The sequence below is a fragment of the Neofelis nebulosa genome, chromosome 15 (genome assembly GCF_028018385.1).
Source record: "Neofelis nebulosa isolate mNeoNeb1 chromosome 15, mNeoNeb1.pri, whole genome shotgun sequence".
Lineage (NCBI taxonomy): Eukaryota > Metazoa > Chordata > Mammalia > Carnivora > Felidae > Neofelis > Neofelis nebulosa.
Window position 1 is genome coordinate 8,511,880 of NC_080796.1, and position 16,611 is coordinate 8,528,490.

Genomic DNA, 16,611 nt, shown 5'->3' on the forward strand with positions numbered 1-16,611 from the left:
CCCGCGGTCCGCGAGTTGGACGCTTAACAGGCTGAGCCCCCCAGGCCTCCCGCTTCTGTTCTTGGTGGCTCTTCCACTCAATTCTCATTAACTGGGCCCCTGGCCCTCAGTCCTCCTCTTCATCATACCCTCTTTCCTACCCACAAGTGATGTTAGTAAAGTGTGGACAACGCAGCTCGCCATGTCCTCCCTCCCCATCCCCTGCAAGGCAGGGGGGAACCTTCCCCCAGTCACACATCTGTACCTTTGGCCCTCCCCTTCACGCTTCTTTGAGATCCTGCTTTGCAATTTCTCTTGTACTTTTCATCTCTCTGTCTCGTACGATTCCATCTCTGGAAGTTACAAACAGGCGCAAGCTCTTTCCATCTTAAAAATTAACACTCTCAGGGGTGCCTGGGAGGCTCAGGCGGTTGAGCATCCGACTCTCGATTTCAGCCGGGGTCAGGATCCCAGGGTTGTGGGATCGAGCCCCGTGTTGGGCTCTGCACTGGGGCTGCTCTCTCTCTCTCCCTCTGCCCCTCTCCCCTGCTCTCTCAAATAAAAAATTTAAAAAAACAAAACACTCTTTCTTCACCAATGTCTTCAAGCCACATTGTGAGCCTTCCGTGTATGGTTAGGCTCTGATAGAGTATAAAGCGGCCGCCTCCACTTTTCCATCTCTTCACTTCTTTCCATCAATTGCACCCAGACCCCGCAGGCTGACCACAGCCCCTCCGGCCTAGGTCACCAACGACCACCATCAATAGACTTGTTTCGGGTCTTTGCACCTGTGCCCTGTCTGCCACCTGAGATCACTGACTGGTCCCTCCTCAGAACCTGCTCCTCCCCTCACGTCAAAAACCCTCCTGGCCTCCTCCTTTTCTCTCTCTGACAATTTCCCCTCTGCCTCTTTTGTGGGCTCTGCTCCATCTTTCTAACCCTTCGAGCTTGTGGCTGTTCCCCAGGTTTGCCGTTAGTCTCCTTTTCTCAAGCTGTCCTCCCACGCTGTCCTCCCATGAGGAAGGCTCCCTGATGCCCTATCTGCTGATGACGGCTGCTTCACACCCCTCCTGCAGTTTCTGACGGAGACACCAGCTCAGCTACCCGAGGGCTCCACCTGGATGTCCCGAAGCTCAAGCCCGGAACTGAACGCCCTGTCTTCCCCAATCTCTTCCTAGCTTACTCTTTTTTCCTTGCTCCGTACGGGGTGACAGCTGGAGCCCTGTGAAAGGCATTGAAAAACTCATCTATGGTGGCAGAAAGCAGATCAGGGATCGTCTGGTGGCAGGGGTGGGTGTTGGGGGGGGATTAAATATAAAGTAGCACAAGGGAACTTTCTGGAGATGAAGAAAGGTCTCCAATCCTGTTTGTGGTATTGGGCATATTGACCAATGGGTATACACACATATACGTTGGTCAAAATGCAGCGGACTGTACGTTTAACACCAGTGTGTTTTACTGTACGTAAAATATAACCAAACAAACTTGGTGAAAGCAAGCGTCACCCCACTGCCTGGAGAGCCAAGGCACATCTCGTACCCCGGCGCAGGGCACCCTGGCTTCTTCTCTTCTCCCCTCCCCTACACACCCGCACACTCCCTACTCCCAGATCTGAAGTGGGCCTGGCTGTCCCAGGCACCCCCGGACTCCGCTAGAGCGCCGGCGACCCCCAGGCCACCGCGCTTCTTCCGGGCCCAGCGAGCCTCATAAAGGTCCGTCGCCCAAACTTTTCGGTTGCACTCCTGCGTTTCTGTCTCCTCCTCCCTCGCTAGGCTGCGGGCGCGACAGCCGGACCCGGTGGTCTCCGGGCTCCTGTCTCCTGCGCTTCCCGCCCAGCGGCTCCACCGCGGTAGCGGGACCCTGGGCCTGACCACGCAGTTCCGCTCCTCCAGTCCTGCAGGAGGCGCTGTGGCACCCTGCCACCTGTCTCCCGGCTCTCGACTCCTCCCGGCAAGCTCCCAGAGGCGCAAGCTCGCGGCTCCGCCCCTTCTGGCAGCATCCCTCCTTCCCATTGGGCGAGGGCGGGCCGGGCCGTCCAATGGGACGGGGCGTTGGTGCGAGGAGGCGCCGCCATCTTGGGCCGCTGGGTCCTCGCACCGGTCGCTGGCTGCCCGAGGTGGGTGGAAGGTGGGCCGGGTCGCGCCGCCTGCGGTCGCGGGCCTCGCCTCCTCTCGCGCTCCGCTGCGGCCCCACGATGCCGCAGTACCAGACCTGGGAGGAGTTCAGCCGCGCGGCCGAGAAACTCTATCTCGCCGACCCTATGAAGGTAAGTCGCCGGCGGGGCCGCGGGTCAGGATGTCTTCCCTGCCGCCCGCGCGGCCTCCGGAGCTTCTCCAGCCCCTTGGCCGGTGCTGGTGGTGAGCGGAGACGGACTCTCTCCTCTCCGGGGAGCGGCCGGACGGGGTCCTCGCGCGGCCCTGCGCATGCCCTCCTCTCCCCCAGGCCCTCAACCTCCCCGCCGCCTTCGCTGGGTTTACGTGTCTCTCAGGGCAGGGCTCCTCCCCCTGCAGCCGCGGCCCGGGTGCCCTCTTCCGACCTTCTCCAAATAAAACCGGGACGTTTGTCTGTCCCCGCCGAGACACTTGAAAGAGGCCCTCCAGTTGGGAGGCATCCGCACCCCTTAGAATCGTGGTTCTTAACCTTTCGGAGGTCGGTGCCCTCTTGAGTGAGAGTGCTTGCACCCTTTCCCCAGAACATCAGCGTTTGCAGATGGGTTTAGGGGGTTCGTTCACTACCGCCACAGAAGTCGTAAGTAGATGCCAGAGGTCAGGTCACCGTTAAAGGGCACGGAAGTCCCAGTGGCGGGAAGTTAAGCCTTCGGGTCTTGATTTTTCTTCCGCTGGAGATTTTATTTATTTCGTTGTCATACCCAAAGAGTGTTTAAATAATGGGGCGCCTGGGTGGCTCAGTCGGTTGAGCATCTGACTCTTGATCTTGGCTCAGGTCATGACCTCAGGGTTCGTGAGTTCCAGCCCCGCATCCGGCTCTGTGCTGACAGCTCGGATCCTGGAGCCTGCTTCGGATTCTGTGTCTCCCTCTCTCTCCGCTCCTCCTCTGCTCATGCTCTGTCTGTCTCTGTCTCTCTCTCAAATATAAAGTAAGACATAAAAATAATAATAAATAGCTCCTTGCTAATTAAAAAGCTTGCTAGGTTTCTAGACCCAGGAAAGTAGCAAGAAGCTGTAAGACAATAAAAAGTCCATTCTTTACAGTAAAAGGTTGCAATGATAAGAGGTGGTGGAACGGGTTAGATGTTTTGGGGGTTGAGTATGTTGTTTATGACCGGATCCCTGGCTCCTCCATTGGTCGACTTCCCTGTGTGCAGGGACACTGCTTCTCGAGCTCCAGCTGCGGGGACAGTGCGGCCCAGGACTCGCGTCCAGCAGTACCCACAGCTACCAGAGTGTTTGAAAACAGGGCAAAGAACATACACGTTCCCATCAGGAGCCATCATGTTTCAAGAGCAGGGTCGGGAAAATGAAAATAAAATGGTAGTTACAGAGGATTGCTGTGAACACAGCCAGTCTAGAAGAGGCCAGAAGGGGAACCTTTCAGCTCCTCACCCCATAGAAAATCCCAGTGCCCTGGAAACCTCTGCCTCCTCATGACAGCCTTCTGCGGGTGTTTGTTGTTTTATAGGGATGAGGGGAGGAGTGCGGAGGGGGAGCTGGACCAAGTTTTCTTGGGCGCCTTCCAGGTGACAGCCATTCAGGTCCTTCTGCGTGTGATTTATGTGAGCGGTTAAGACCCTCCCTGGAGGGAAACGAACAGTCTTCGATATGTTAGCTGGTTTGCCCGGGGTCTAAGAGGTGAAGCCAAAGTTCGAACCCACTTCTCTAAACCCCGAGTCTGAGCTCTTCCTGCCGGTCTGTGAAGACGAAGAGACGTTTTCTCGGGACTCTGGAGCCGGTCGTGCGAACCCTCTGTCCTCTTCCACCCGTTGAGCCCGTCAGCACACCCGCCACCTTTAACGTCGCTGGAGACGGTGTTCCCGCTGGACCACGTAACAACCTCCTAGTCGGTCCTTCTGTGTCTCCGGTCCCTCCTTCATTCACTCAGGCCACACCGTCTGAGACAAAAACCGACTTCTCTGTTTCCTGCTTAAATGGTGTGTTTACACCGATTGCCGGAGAAAGTCCAGGCTCCCGGTCCACAGTCTGACCCTCTCCGGTCTTTCTGGCTTTTCCTCCACTCTGGTGCCCTGACTTTCCAGAATTGTCTTCGTTCGTGCAGCTGCTTCAGCCTCTCTCCTGCCTTCTTCCCTAGAAGCAGAACGGCATGCATTTCCACAGCTGCCTTCAGGAAGCCTTCTCACACCTCCCCTTCCCCCAACTTAAATCACTTGTTTTCTCTTCTAGCATTTCCCCCCGAGTATGCCTTCGTGGGATTTGATCCGTGCTGTCCTCTGTCTGGTGTTTTGGTTGAACTCATAAGAAAACAAGAACCTGATGGCTTTTCCTTTCTTTGTGGCGTCTGACCTGGTTGTCTTAGGTGCCCCCTAACTTACAAAATGGACCCTCTTACAGTGGCTCTCATTTCTCCTCATGAAGCCAGCAAGCATTCTTTTAACAGAGAGATGACTTTACATAGTTGTCCTGCTTTGTACGGTGTAAGGTTTCGTTGCGTTTCTGGAAAGCTGATTATTTAAAACGGAATTAAATAGCCCAATAAATAGAATCGGGTGTCCAAAGATAATCTAGTTGTAATTTACATAAGTGCTTGGTGAGTTCCCTTTTGCCCTTCACCAAAACAAATCTCATGGTGGCGGCCTTTTTGTCCCCCAATCCTGGGAGAGCAGAGAGCATGATGGGAAAGGCTGTAGGTTACAGCTCTTAATACCCCTTTTTATATTGTTTCCAGAATTGTCTTGAGATTTCAGGTTCTACATTGTAACCATTTTAAAAACGTTCCTACTGGGGCGCCTGGGTGGCTCAGTTTGTTAAGCGTCTGGCTTCAGCTCAGGTCATGATCTCACGGTTCAGGGGTTCAAGGCCCGAGTCTGGCTCTGCGCTGACAGTGTGGACTCTGCTTGGGATCCTCTCTGCCCCTTCCTCTCTCGTGCGCTCTCCCTCTCTCTCGTTATTCTTAAAAAAGAATAATGTTAGCAAAGTTGTGAACTCTGTCGGGAGATGCTTTCTTTTAGGTGAGTCATTTTCTTGGCTGTCTAACCGTAGCATGCCGAGCAGTGAAAGGAATTGTGTAGCATGGCGCTCAACGTAGGAATTATTTTGGAAAAGTTGAGGATGGAGACTTCTTTCCAAGACAGAGTTCTGCTTTTCTGTCGTAACGCATCGTGTCGTGCCATCACAATAAAGACGTGTTTGTGTCCGAATCCGCCTCCTGAGAGCCTGGAGGAGGGATGGCAGGGACCACCGCGGCGGGGCTTCCTGAGATGGATTTGGACCCAGACGCCCCGTCTGCTGTTTTTCCCACTGCTTTTCCCATCATTCCTCTGTGGCGGGGTGGTGGGTATTGCAGGGTAGGGAGAACTTTCTCCTCTAACCCCCTTAGGTTTAGTATTTAAAACTGGGGACCCGCAAATCACCCTGACAAAGGACAGAGTAACGAGGAAAAAACCCCGACACGTGTGCACATGAATGTGCACGAGTTCACAAAGCAGTGTGACTGAGGAGACAGAATCGGGGCCTCTAACCTGTCTTACCAAGGTCCTAAAGTGTGGGAAGGAGGGTACCCAAAGGAAAGCGGGTTTGGAACTTCCGGGAAGAAGGGTATGCTGTGGGAATGTGTGGTAAATGAGAGTCGTAAGGTTTGCGATGCCCTCTTTTCCCAGTAAGGAAGAAAGGGACACCTTTACTCTTAGAAATTTATGTCGGGGCGCCTGGGGGGCTCAGTCAGTTAAGCATCCGCCTTTTTATTTCAGCTCAGGTCGTGATCTCAACGTTGGTGGGTTTGAGCCCCACGTTGGGCTCCATGCTGACAGCACAGCCTGCTTGGGATTCTCTCTCTCCCTTGCTCTCTCTGGCCCTCCCCCTCGCACGTGCGTGAGCGGCTCTCTCAAAATAAGTAAACAAACTGGAAAAAAAAAAAATTCATGTCACTTTTACAAAGGTTCATTTATGTCCTGCTTGTAGCCAGAAGGGGCAGAGAGAGCTAATTGCTCTGAGCTCGGGTCAGTCCTTATGCCAGAGTGATAGGTTTGAGGTGGCATGGTGGGGTCCCCTTCAGTAAATAGACCGTCCCCAACTTAACGTTGGTTGGACTTTCAGCGCTGCGAAAGCAATATAAGTTCAGTAGAAAGCATGCTACGAATTTGAACTTCGATCTTTACTTGGGCCGGTAATCAGCAGACAACGCTCCCACGAAGCCGGGACCGCCGGTAGCGGGCCATAGCTCTCCATCGGCCACGCCATCAAGAGGATAAACAGCCGGTACGCTCCGAACCCCTCTGTACCCACGCAGGCATCGTTTGCGGTGTGGTGTTCGACAAATTACATAAGACGTTCAGCATTTTGTTATCAAATAGGCTTGGTGTTAGATAATTTGGCCCAACTGGAGGCTAATGTAAGCGTTCGGAACGTGTTTCAGGTCCGCTAGGCTGTGACGTTTGGTAAGTTAGGTATGTGAAATGCATTTTCGACTTAACGATATGTATTTTTTTAAGATTTTATTTTTAAGTAATCTCTACACCCAACGTGGGGCTTGAACTCAACAACCTCAAGATCAAGAGTCTGCTGAGCCAGCCAAGCGCCCCCTTTCTTAAAAGTAATTTCTACACCCAGCATGGGGTTCGAATTCACAACCCTGAGATCAAGAGTCGGATGCTCTACCGACTAAGCCAGCCAGGCGCCCATGATATTTTCAGTTTATGATATTTTCATCTGACGGTGGGTTTATTGGGACATGACCCCATCATAAATCAAGAAAGGTCTGTGTATCCTAAACCGACTGAACCAAACAGGCGCCCTTAAGAAAGGTCTGTGTATTCTTTTTTTTTTTTTTTTTTTTTTTTTTTATTTTTGGGACAGAGAGAGACAGAGCATGAACGGGGGAGGGGCAGAGAGAGAGGGAGACACAGAATCGGAAACAGGCTCCAGACTCCGAGCCATCAGCCCAGAGCCCGACGCGGGGCTCGAACTCACGGACCGCGAGATCGTGACCTGGCTGAAGTCGGACGCTTAACCGACTGCGCCACCCAGGCGCCCCATGGTCTGTGTATTCTTAATGCCAAACCACCTGAAGAGTCTCCTGGACATTCCCTGCATGTGGGTGTGTTTTGGGAATTTTCAGTACATCTCTTCAAACTGGCTGCAAGTAAAATACCCGGCTTTTAAAAAAGTTTTTGAAAAACGAATTGTAGCGATAGGAATGGACAAAAATACCTTTTCCTACCTCATTTCGATAATAGCAAAGATGCTTCTGGGTGTTTTGGCTATTGATTCTAAAAGAGTGCTTTCAGCGTACCTGAAGACTAAGTTATTTTTGAAAAATGTGTTCTGACTTCACTGTTTCTAAATGTGTATTTTTATTTCAGGCACGTGTGGTTCTCAAATATAGGCATTCTGATGGGAGTTTGTGTATTAAAGTAACAGATGATTTAGTTGTAAGTATACATTTTTATTTGTTGCATACTTCCAGACTTGTTGGAATTAATCCTTTTGAAATTACTTATGTAGCATTTATACAGATCGCCTGTTAGGATGCTTACTTTGCATTTTGTTCCAAAGTCAACCTCATTCTAGAAGCTGCCTTTATAGACTTTTGGGGAATAACTTCCTTCATCAATACAGTATGTCAGGTGTAATTTAATTACTTTCAGACCTGAAGCGAGAGGAGTGTGGAGACCCAAAGTGGACGCTCCTTATGAGCGTGTGAGAAGGTGATGGTATTTGAACACAGGTTCTAGGCTTTATAGTCCACCCTCTCTCCTTCCCCGTCTGCTCTGTCTTGTCACTTGCACACATCCCAGTAATCCCTCGGCCCCCTGCCACCTGCTCCCCACCGGCCACTGCTCCCCACCGCCAGTGGCCGTCTGCTGAGCTACTCTCCCCTGAGCTACTCTCGTCTGCTGAGCTACTCTGGGTGAGATCCCGTCAGCAGCCCCTCATTTTCAGACCTCATGTTCTCATCAGCTCGCATGTTACTGGACCTCCCTGCTGCTCTGATACAGGAAACCACTCTCTGGTGGGAATTATTTTGGCATCTGTGGTTCCATTTTATTTTTTTTCTCTCCTCTCTGTTTCATTCCTCTTTGCTAATAAATACTGGTTTCTCCAGGATTCTGTCCTTGGCCATCTTTCCATACTGCTTCTGGAGCGGTCCGTTCAGCCATGGAGCCCAGGACTGCCTGGGTTTAGGCCTGTCTCCAGATTTGTACATTTAGCTCATGCTTTTCTCCTGACTTGCCGCCCAGCTCTCTGTTGAGCATCCTCGCATCGGTGCTTCTCGGAATTAGCCCGTCTAGAGTGGAACCAGACTGCCACCTCCCGTTTCCTGGCCTTGGTTGGTTACACTCTCACCCACCTGCTCGGAAACCCTAGGATAATGTCAGGCTCCCTCCTTTCCCGTCCTCACCTGCACTGTTCTGCACTCGAAGAGCGTGTATTTTGATCCTCTCACGTGCCCACGTGCTCGCCCGGGCCTTTGGGAATGACCGGCCCGAGCGCCCTCGTCTCATGTCCTGCCACGAGGGCCCTGTCTTCGCTCTTCTCCCCTCAGTTCAGGGCATCGTCCTCACCTGGCGAGCCTGCCAGACTGGTCTCCTGACTGTGTGCCTGCCGCCAGTTCATCTTCAGTGGTCCCGAGGGACTTCCACAAACACACATTTGCTCATTAGGACCCTGCCGAGAAACCTTAGTGCCTTCCCCATCGCTGCTCGCGTGGCCGCAGCCTCGTGTCCCCTCCACCCTTCGCCTTTTCTGTTACCTGGGGGCTCCTGGGACCTGTGGGCTGTCGTGAGCTTTCCCACTTCTCTGTGCTTCGGAGGGATCTGTGTCCGTGTCTGCAGCTCTGAATCCCACCCCCGCCCCAGTGTGGCAAGACTGATGCTTCTCTTTCCAGACCCAGCTCAGAGGGTTGCTTCCCTCCAGCTTTTCTTTTTCACTCTCTTTGTCCTGTATCGTCATTGTTTCATCCTATTTGTCTTTGTAGTAGATTGTCCTGTATCGTCATTGTTTCATCCTATTTGTCTTTGTAGTAGATTGTGGGCTTCTGAGAGAACAGGGAGCAGAGAATTCTTACCTGTGTTGCTAGTGGTTAGCATGATGTCTTGACGCGGAGGGTACTTAGCGAGCAGGCGTTTATTTTCCATTACTGTTTTCGTAAGGTTTAGTTTTTTAAGTTCTCTCTATGCCCAACGCGGGGCTCGAATTCACAACGCCAAGATCAAGAGTCACTCGCTCCATTGACTGAGCCAGCCGGGCGCCCCGGTAAACATGTTTTTCGTAGGTTAGTTCTTTTAAACATCTTACAGTGACTGGAAATCACTTTTTGTCTCCGGTTACGTATTATACTTTTGCATCTTATATTTGTGTTGAAGGTCCCATTGTCAGGTTGCACAAATTCAGACTTTGCGTGACCACCACGTGTTCCGGGAACCACTTAAGTTGGGTGAGGTCACTGGAAACGTGAGACAGGACAAGTAAGCGGAGGTGCAGTCGGTCAGACCTGGAATCAAGGCGTTCGAATCCTAGCTCGGCCCTTTCCCGGCCCTTCAGCCTTGGAGAGGTTTGGGCCAAAAGTTTGGCTTTCCGGGCCTCAGTTTCCTGACCTGGAAGCGCCCCGGCAGCGGTCACTTACCCGACGTCGTGGCTGTAAACCACCTGTGGGGAAGGACACGGCTCTGTCCCTCCTCTTCTCGGGCCGCACGCATGTCCCTGAGCCTCGAGCGTTCACGCTGAGGATCGTTTCCCTGTGACGGGCACAGAGTGGAAACTGCTGCGTTCTGTGTTTAAAACAGCAAACAGCACAGAACTGATGTTCACACAAATTGAGGACCTTCCGCCTCTGGTCGTGATTCTGCCTGGTTCAGGACTCCCGGGTGGCAGTCTTGGGGAGGACTTGATGCATCACTCCTGTGATTCCTGTGACCAGATCGAAATACGATCTTTTGTTTCTTTGTTAAAACTGCTGAGAGTTAGTCCGCGTTTGGAAGGAAGCAGACACAGTTGAACCCATTCTCCTGAACAGTAGATCTGGGAATCAGCTCCAGCGGTAAAAATCTGGTCTCTACTAACCCTTGAAACAAGTTTGCGCACCTCCCTTGCTAATGCGTTTTAATAGTTAACGGTCCCTTCGCAAACTCAGCCTTGGGCTACATTTATTGTTGTCACCATGAGGCTTTGACTTTTCTATAATCCCATTTGTGCATCGGTTTTTCCTCCTCCCATGACTGATTTAAACATTTTCTATGAATCTGAAATCTTTTTTGTGAGACCGGAATGACAAGGCAGATCCATTCGCCCTCACGGCCTCATCACGAGATTGTCACACCTCCCACGATGTGTGGGCAAACATTTTCAGTAAGTGATTTTGGAGGGCAGAGTGGATTCAGACCATTTGGGGATGATAAGATCGAACTGTAGATTACTTAAGTTGATGAACATTATTGCAGGATCGTTCATTCCCTTTGTTTAAGGCTCATGTGAACCCTTAAGATGGGCCGGAGAAAAATGGACCTATTATTACAAAATGAGGGAAAGAGCTGCCAGCTGAAATTTGATATTTTTGAAGACTGTGGAAAAATGGTATTTGAGAGACCTCCACCAGGTCTTAAGTACCTGCCTAGTGAACAGTGTAACTTACAGCAAAGAAGAATTTGGTTTGGATTAAACATCGTACATCCCTTCAGCATATCAAGGTTGGACAGATTTATGCGGTTTAGTTGAGGCAGTGACCAGCTGTGAGCAGGTGATGCTGGATTTTCTCTTAAATTCTCATTACGGCCTCCTCCCCATCTCCCATTTGCGGTAGGAAAAGGGATCCTGATGCTGCTATGCTTTCCCCAGTATAACTCCATTATTTATGACCAGATCCCAGGGGAAAATAAGTTGATTCCAATCTTTGAGTCCTCATCAGACCCCACAGCAGGATTTAGCTTATTACTTAGTTGGTCATTTTTGAGACACCTCTGATAGAGTTCATTTCATTTTTTTAATTTACAGCAGTGGAGTTGGGAATACTGTAAGATACTAAAGGAATGTAATTGCTGGGGTCTTAAAAACCTGAGTGTATTGGGGCACCTGGGTGGCTCAGTCTGTTAAAGCTTCCGACTTGGGTTCAGGTCATGATCTGGTTTGTGAGTTCGAGCCCCGTGGTCGGCTCTGTGCTGACAGCTCAGAGCCTGGAGCCTGCTTCAGATTCTGTCTGTCTCTCTCAAAAATAAATAAACATTAGAAAAAGAAAGAAATGATTGTATTTGCCTTAGTATGATCTCTGGAGGGAATGGGATAAAATGTGGTAGGAAAGACTCAGGTTTGTACCCAATCCTACATTTGCTACATTGTTAATCTAGTTTTATGAGTTAATGTGCGCTTTTGAAATTTCTGACAGTGTTTGGTGTATAGAACAGACCAAGCCCAAGATGTCAAGAAGATTGAGAAATTCCACAGTCAACTAATGCGACTCATGGTAGCCAAGGAATCCCGCAGCGTTGCCATGGAAACGGACTGAATGGTTTGGAAGGAAGATGACCCTTCTTTGGAAGTAAATATCTTTTGAATTTGAAAACAGTGTCGGGAGAGAAAATACCTTATGTAACTAAGTGGGCTCTTCAGAAGCGGGAGATCGTTTTTTGTACTTTTTTTGTAATGTTTGCATTAGAGAGCTAGGACCGTAAATGCTTTCAGGTAGAAAGCCTTTATTTATTTTTGGAAATTGAACAAGAAATGCATCTATGTTGGAAACTTTTTGCAGATCGATGTTGGGCAAAATACATAATTATTCCATGGTTAAGTTTGTGTCCGTAATTTGAAAATGAGCTGTCAATAAAAGCCCATTCTTCCTTAAATTTAGTGAATCTGTCTTTAAAAGAAAATGAACCGTACACATTTTGCTGCATTGATAGGTTTCTTTTGGAGCATAACAATTGTGTCGTTGAGGACCCACCACCGTCGGGTACGGTGAGTGGAATTCTGTGCACAGCAGCACACCGGTCTGTCTGTGGGCGAGGCGTCTCAGCTGTGTCTCCAAGTGATCATGGAACCAAGTGTGCTTGACCTAAAACGTTGCGGCTTTAGCCTGCATTTTTTACCATAAGGGATTTGTAGTATCATTCACTTGTTGAGCAGATATTTGCTTTGAATCCAGCTTTCAGTGCCCGAGAACAACCGCAGTTACTTCAAGCGCATGGTCACTGCTGTACTGAGACCACCGTATTCCAGAAGGCCTTGCCACGCGTTTCCCGTCTGTGTTTTCTCAGAAGGGCTAACGATGTGACCCGTGAAGTCTGCGGGTGTCTGCGCCACCGCTGCCCGTCTCTCCCTTCACCAGGATGTTGTGTGACTGTCACGATGTTATGTTGTCCGCTGAACCAGAAGTATGATGTTATTTGATACTCGTCGTATAATTGTAACCTGAGTTTCACCACCTAAATGTTCGCGTGTTGCTTCCTATGTTAAAATATTTTTTGTTAGGAATTTGTCGTGTTGAACAACATTTTAACCTGGGAAATTCCGTCAGCCATATGACTTTTTTCATGTTTCCGAGAAGTCTATAAAATATTATATGGATGTATGTTGTCTCCTGAAGTTTTTAACTTCTCAAGAATTTATTGATTTCTTGACTGGCATATACTATATTCATTTAGTCTAAAATAAGCCTAGTGATACTGTAAGTAATTTTTTTTTTGTCTGTCAGTGCCTTTTATTACATGACTTTCTGTGAAGATCTATGTTGATGGCAAGGTGGTTTTCTTGGTTAAGAAAAGTAACATCTAATAGTAAAGGGTATTTTGGGTTTGTGGTCCCCCCCGCCGCCTAGAATGAATGGGGTCACTGGAGGATTTTTTGGATCTTTTTTCTCTCATTTACACCTTCCACTTCTTAACGGTACTTCGTAAAAATAACCTGGAAGGGACAGACTGGGATTCGGGGTCCTGGGGTCCTCGTAGCTCAGAGCAGAGGGCACACGCACGCCAGACTCCCTGGCCTCCAGTCTTGGCCCCACTGCTCGCCGACCCTGGTCTCAGGATGCTTCGGACACCAGGCTCGCAGGTGCTTCCGGGACTTGACGAGGGCTGAATGGCGTCACCTCTTTCAAGCCCTCGGCGCAGTCCCCGCAGCGGAAAGCTCCATCACAAGAGCTGTCGGCAGGAGGACAGTTCTCAGGGAGAGGGTATGGCCAGCCTTTAGTTTTATTTCATAATTTTAATTGAAGGATTATTTAGAGACAGCATCTGCCTTTTCTGCCGAGAGCTGTGTCTATTATTAAACGCTGCTTCTGGCAGTTGGGAAGTGAGACAAGACTGCCCGCAACAGAGCGTGTTCTTCTGTGGGGAGAAGCCGAAATCCTCGAACCTAAAACTTGTGTTTATTTGTCCCGACACGAAATAAAGTTATTAGGAGAATCAGTCGGTAAACGTTTTGCATTTCTTAAACACCACATAGACAACAAAACAGCAAACATCGTACGTTCTGAAAACTGCAGTGCTGTATCCTTCGTTGTTTGTTTTTTGTTGTTTTTTTAATCATGAAGTGTTTCTAGACGCTGTAATCAGGCTTCCGGGGACGAATTTTCAGCACCTTGTCGGCGTGTTTGATCCAACACTGCTGACGCTAAGACAAGCCAGGAGAAGTCACCGTGGTGATTGAGATTCCAGATGTAGTTAGCAGGTCAGATCGTCGCATCTCGTGTTTCTCTGACAAAGGCCCACTCTCTGTCCCTTGTGAAGTGTTGCTGGTCGGCCACACGTGTTCTCTGCCGTCAAGGGTTGGCTTCTCCCTCTTGGGCCTCCTGGCCGGCCAACCTTGTGTCTTAAAAATAATCTTTCTCAGCCACAGCTTTTAAGTCACTGATGAGACGCGGGATTGGCAGAATTTTACAGTCGATACCGCCCGCTGCCCTTAGAAATACCTAACGTTAACAACCGCCTGGTGGGCATGGCCTTCACAGTATTCTAAAACCAGTTCAAAATGAGACATGTGAAATTAGTTGCCCAGGAGCGGGAAGAGGTCCCATCCTTCCCGCGTACCGAAAATGAACCTAAAAACCAGATCCCTGTATTTACTGCGCCCCTACCGTGCAACCTAGTAAAACCCGCCTTGTGGTAATGGCAGTATCGTAGTAGTTCCTAGTATTTCTCTTCGAGACGCACGGAAAATGTTCCCCTAGTACTGCGGTTAAAATTTATGAGAGCGGAAGAAAGTCCCAAGCATGGCATCCCTCTTGCGCTAGTTGGGGGGCGCCTGGCTGGCAGAGGAGAGTGCGGATCTTGGTCTCGGGGCCGTGAGTTTGAGCCCCGCGTTGGGGGTAGAGGTTACTAAAAAACAAAGTAACAGCGCTGGTTGGGCTGGTTCCCGATGAGGCGGAGCTGAGTGCGTGGAACAGCTGTTTGAGGACCGTGAAAGGAAACCGTTGGATTAGGGGAGATGAGAGTTTGAAGTACCACTGAGCCAGCGGTGAGTCCTTTCTCCCCTTCTGGTATCCCCCAGCCTGAACTCGGCGCACTGAGAACCTAGAAGTGAGTCCCGGGGCGCAGACAGGGGACCTCAAGCCCTCTGGGTCTGGCTCAAGGAGTAGAAGGGTAACTCCTACTACGCCCAAGAGAGTGTAGAAATCCTTTGTTTTGGTTTTTTCCCTTGTTTTGTGTTCCCTTACAACCCTCCCCCAGGCAATCCCAGGATGGTCAGGGCATCCACTATAGCTGTATTTCCAAGAGGGTAAGAGTCAGTCTCCACTGCATTTTTCTCTGCCCTCCATCTACTTGGCCTGGGTGTAAACACCGTGGCAAAAGTAGTCTAGTGGCCGGAGAACGAGAGATAGAAGGATCCAGAAAGCACCAGAAGTCACAGAGAGGAAGAATTCAGAAAGTGACCTGGTAAATTGTGAACTCCTGGGTCCATTGCCAGCCTACACATATGTATGATCTGATCCTTTTCAGCAGACCAGAGACTCGGCCTGAACTAATAAAGAGCCCACCACCCAAATCCCAGATGGGCCACTGGGAGGCATTCACATGCAGTAGGTCCAAAAAGCACTGCAAAGAGTTTGCAAGTTGAACTGATCTTCCCAACTGCCTTCTGAAGGCTAGGATTCCAGTGTCCGATCAGTGTCCTATACACGTGAAACTAACGTTTTATGTCAGTCACGCCGGAATTAAACAAATAGATACATAAACCTTTGCCTGCAACCTAACCAGGTTGACTGCTGAAAGAAAAACCTGGTATTTGCCGTAGGATTTAAGCAAGACCCAGTTTGATGATGTTCAGAATGTCAAGGAAACCATCCAGAATTACCTGGCATACCAGGAAATGGGGAGAAATCTCAACTCTCAGAAAAAGACCATCCGGAGATGCTAGCACTGAGATATCACAGATGTTGGGATTATTTGACAAAGACATTAAAGCAACTATTACAAAAGTGTTCCAGCAAGTAATCAGGAATAGTCTTGTAGGCAATGAAAAAACCCAATTCAAAGCAAAGAAATAGAAGATAGATAGATATATATATACATATATATATATATATATACATATATATATATGTATATATATATGTATTGTATATATATGTATTTATGTATGGAAGAACGAAGTGGAAATTTCAGAACTGAAACAGTAACCAAAATTAACTCCAAGAATGGTCTTTAGTGTAATGGAGGAAAGAAACTTGGAGATAAACCAAGAGAATTTAATCTGAAGAACAGAAAAAGATTGGGAGACAGCAAAGACACAAGCAGAGCTTCAGAGATCTGCAGGACGATAATACAGGGTCTGACATTTGTGCCTTCAGAATCCCAGGAAGAGAGAAGAAAGCATGAAATATTTGAAGAAATACTGGCTAGAAAATTTCACTGAAATTTGGTGAAAAACTTAAGCCTATAGATTCAGGAAACTCAGAGACCCATGCCCCAACAAGTACATTTTTAATATCAAAAGATAGGTCCTAAGAGCTTTAAAACATTGCCAAGAGAAATTAAGATTTAAATGAGTGAGCTATTGCATTCACGTGTCAGAGGAATCCGTATTATCAAAGTGTCATTTTTCCCTAAATTGATCTAGACCTCCATTGTATCTCTAGTTAAAATCCCAGTAGGCTTTTTTGTAGAAATTGATACTCTTACCTGAAATTCACATGGAAAAGCAGAGGACCTGGTCGAGAATAGCGAACAGACCCACACACACGTGGATAACTGATATGTTATAGAAATGCAGAAACGAGTCATGGAGAAAGGACAGTCTGTTCAACAAATGGTGCTGAGATTATTAGATATTTGTTTTGGATTTTATTATGTAATCCACACCCAACATGGGGCTCAAACTCAACAACCCCAAATCAAGAATTGCACGTTCCACCAACAGCCAGCTAAGTACCCTGCAAATAATGTAAACTTTGGCCTCTGCCTTGTACCATATACAAATATTAATTTAAGATGAACCACAGGGGAACCTGGGTGGCTTAGTCAGTTGGGCATCTAACCCTTGATCTCAACTCACGTCTTGATCTCAAGGTCGTGGG

General features: G+C 48.9%; 1 protein-coding gene across 3 annotated transcripts; it reads left to right on the forward strand.

Moving 5' to 3' along the window:
* The first annotated feature begins 2,048 nt into the window (after positions 1 to 2,048).
* Positions 2,049 to 13,501, forward strand: SRP9 (signal recognition particle 9). 3 transcript variants are annotated; one of them, XM_058700217.1, is made up of 4 exons: positions 2,049 to 2,245; positions 7,472 to 7,540; positions 11,488 to 11,640; positions 12,002 to 13,501. In XM_058700217.1, the coding sequence occupies exons 1-3, from the start codon at positions 2,174 to 2,176 to the stop codon at positions 11,605 to 11,607; spliced, it is 261 nt and encodes an 86-aa protein (XP_058556200.1). In that variant the 5' UTR covers positions 2,049 to 2,173; the 3' UTR covers positions 11,608 to 11,640; positions 12,002 to 13,501. The 3 variants fall into 3 exon arrangements, with proteins under 3 accessions (XP_058556200.1, XP_058556201.1, XP_058556199.1); XM_058700218.1 differs by having other exon boundaries at positions 12,244 to 13,501; XM_058700216.1 differs by lacking the exon at positions 12,002 to 13,501 and having other exon boundaries at positions 11,488 to 11,944.
* The last annotated feature ends 3,110 nt before the right edge of the window (positions 13,502 to 16,611 follow it).

Bases quoted from the DNA above. Each gene is read 5' to 3' on its own strand.
- SRP9 (XM_058700217.1), top strand. From the start codon at position 2,174: ATGCCGCAGTACCAGACCTGGGAGGAGTTCAGCCGCGCGGCCGAGAAA. The intron at 2,246-7,471 runs GTAAGTCGCCGG...TTTTTATTTCAG, and splicing joins ATCTCGCCGACCCTATGAAG to GCACGTGTGGTTCTCAAATA. The intron at 7,541-11,487 runs GTAAGTATACAT...AATTTCTGACAG, and splicing joins AAGTAACAGATGATTTAGTT to TGTTTGGTGTATAGAACAGA.